This window comes from Aplysia californica, unplaced genomic scaffold (genome assembly GCF_000002075.1).
Source record: "Aplysia californica isolate F4 #8 unplaced genomic scaffold, AplCal3.0 scaffold00125, whole genome shotgun sequence".
NCBI classification, from domain to species: Eukaryota; Metazoa; Mollusca; class Gastropoda; order Aplysiida; family Aplysiidae; genus Aplysia; species Aplysia californica.
In genome coordinates this window covers 578,802-581,849 of record NW_004797395.1, presented here as the reverse complement: position 1 = coordinate 581,849, position 3,048 = coordinate 578,802, and the positions used below count along the sequence as shown (strand labels likewise).

Sequence of the window (3,048 nt, the reverse complement as noted above, 5' to 3'; positions counted from 1 at the left end):
CACACACACACACACACACACACACACACACACACACACACACATACACAGACACACACTGATACACACACGAACGCAAGCACACGTACGCTCACCTTTGCCCCAACCACCCCATGCACGTGGGCTGACGTTTACATAATATTCGCCCCTTTTCGAGGATCTGGAGTTACTCATCAACACTGTATTGGTTTCTCCTGGAAATAAATCGCTACCTTAAATTATAAAGTTCTATCAGACAGTTTGGTCGTTTTGAGGTCAGAAACCAAATGTTCTATTTGCTCTATCAAAATAGTATTCGGAGTCGTTATCAAGATATTGAAAAATTGCATTCGAAAAAGCTTGATATATAGTGAAACTCAAACATTTCTTACGTAAAATTTCTCAAAACCAGATACTGAACCGAGAGAACTTAGTAATTTTAGCGTAGTTAAATGTGCTGGTACATTCCACTCCACTTGAAAATGTGTTAATCAGATACCAGCGTTGAAGATATTCGAATGACTTACGCAACACACAATGATGTAAAATGATCTTTTCAAACGCTTCTGCCTGTTCTTCAAAATAGCTCAATCTTTTTCAGACGCTCTGTGTTTCTCCGAGCTGGGCACTCTCATCCCTAAAGCTGGGGGTACCTACACTTACCTCAGACTTGGGCTCGGCAACGTTGTCGCTTTCATCATGAACATACAGGTAAAAGAGTGTCCGGGGTTTTTGTTGTAGCTGAAAAGGATACAACATCCTAGCAGAAAGACCGAGATACTAGATAGAAATTGCCTCACCCGAGGATCGAGCTCGGGTCTTCTGAGTGCAACAGCGAAGCGCCCAGCCGCTGCACCACAGACGTCGTTGTTATAGGGAGTGCTCAAGCTAAACTAAAACAGCTTGAACGAAATCGAAAAGTTTCGTTTGCATGTTTTTGTGCTATTCAAAATTATGAAACTCAATGAGAACCACTATAGTTGTTCAAGCGTTTTAGTACCAGAAAGCAACATGTTTTAGTGACAGTGGAGAAACTGTTTTATTCTTTTAATAATACTTTACTTTATCCGTCCTCTTGTACCTCGAGGGCGTCGAGGGGAGAAAGGGCCTCCTGTCTCTAGCAAGTTTGATGGCCTGGCTGTTTGGGATGTTGCATGTTCTCAGGGTATCCTTCACACCCTGGATATGGGGGCTCTCGTGGCCTAGAGGTTAAGGTGTTGACCTCTCATTCAAAGGTTCAAAGGTCCCAGGTTCGAATCCGGGTAGCGACTGAACAATTTTCTTCTCTAAAATTGTCTCCTTTCACATCCTTTCCTGCTCTAGCAATGCTCTGTTGTCTGCTTTCATTTCCACTTTCTGCCCCCACCCCCTCACCTCATTTGCCCCCTCCTCTAGGCTCCTGACTCTTTCTGCAGCCTTACTACTGCTACTCCTTGGCTCCTCCTTACTGCTGTCTTTCTGCCACACCCCTGATCTTTTGGTAGGAAAGATCTACACCTAGCCTCCTCGGACAAGGGCGAAAAATCTCGGAGGGCTCGTGTGCAAGTTGCGCACGTTAAAGATCCCTTGGTGGTCTAAAATCGATAAGAGTAGGCTTCGGCCGCCACACGGGCAAAATTCAAAATTTCCTACCAAATGAAAATATTAGGTGTGTCCCGCGCGCTCATATGACCTTGTGCAGTTGCGAGCGCTGTAAAATACTTTACAAAAACAAAACAAAAAAACCCCAAAAACCACGCCCTGGATCCAGGTCTTATTTGGCGTTCCTCTTGCTTTGTACCCTGATACTTTCCTGTAGTAGGCTTTACTGGCAAACTGGTTAGGTACCATCAGAGAGGTACCATACGTGTGAGATGTCCAAACCACCATATTGTTTGCCTTCGGATGTAGTGGAGGACAGGTATTGTTCCCACCATTTCTCTGATCTAGTTGTTTCTGACCATGTCCCGTCTTTTAATAATTTGTATCTCTAAATTGTGTATCTTTTCCTGCTTTTTATTTTCAACTTTTAGAATTTGAATTTCTACAAAACATTCCTCCAGCACATGCAACCACAGATTAAGAAACTAATGTTTACCCAAAAATAGTACAATTCTGGGCTCACTATTTCGAAACAGCTGGTCGACGACATGTGTGCCCTAGTTCTCTATGAGTTTCGATGGTGAGTCGAATTGTTCTAGAGACGGCTTAGTGCGGGGTTTTCAGCCAGTCCTGATCTTGTGGTTTCTCTGAAATCCTCACATATGAGCGGATGCAGAATGATGCCTCCACGAGATATTTCTTTTGTTATTTAATTTTTCTTTTACGTCTGTTCTTTTTTTTCTCGGCACTAAATGGCAATTATAGTGTTTTACCCTAGCAGATACATGGAGTTACTACATGTGCTAAGTCATGTAGAATAGATTCACTGAGCGGAAGAACACACAACTAATGTTGGTTTAAATACTGGTATGGTGAGATATGACAAGTGTCGTTGCGTGTGATATCAAATGGGGCGGTCTAGTATAGTCTGTTTTGATATATACAATAAGGAAAGATGGTGATTTACGATTTATGATATGGTCTGATAAGTAGGGAATTGTGTTCTCTATGATTTTGTTTAAAGCCCTTTTCCATAAAACGGCTATCAAAGAGGAAATACTTCCGAATGTCTTAAAATCATTCGGTTTGATTGAACCAAGTGAGTGGAAAGATGGGAAAATGTGTTGAGCAATAAACAAATTGTATACATGTCAAGAAACATTTAAAAAATCATTGGGAAACGTATATTACGTGGATAGCCCGAACCGCAGTACAAAGTGAAATTAAACAAAGCTTAAGGTGTACCTGAGAATAATTATATGACGCGGCGTTCCACTTCACATGTGACACCACCATTGTTTCGTTACATACATGAAATCACTGTGCTTGCTAGTGCAGGTAAGTGAGGCCAGTATAATTTTAGATCTAAATAGATTCAGGTTTGCAAGGGCGACCCCAGACAGTATACCGTCCTCTGTTTCTGTTGACTTTGAAACCCATCAGCCCTGCCCTCCTTTCTGACTCCTCCTGCATTCTGACCCCTCCCCC

General features: G+C 42.3%; 1 protein-coding gene across 1 annotated transcript in view; it reads left to right on the top strand.

The window, feature by feature from the left end:
• Positions 1-3,048, top strand: part of LOC101858402 (asc-type amino acid transporter 1) — a 12,406-nt gene that overhangs the window by 2,940 nt on the left and 6,418 nt on the right. Inside the window, exon 3 of the mRNA XM_013081304.2 lies at positions 581-690. Within this exon, the coding sequence (XP_012936758.2) occupies positions 581-690 (110 nt within the window). The remainder of the gene's footprint in view (positions 1-580; positions 691-3,048) is intronic.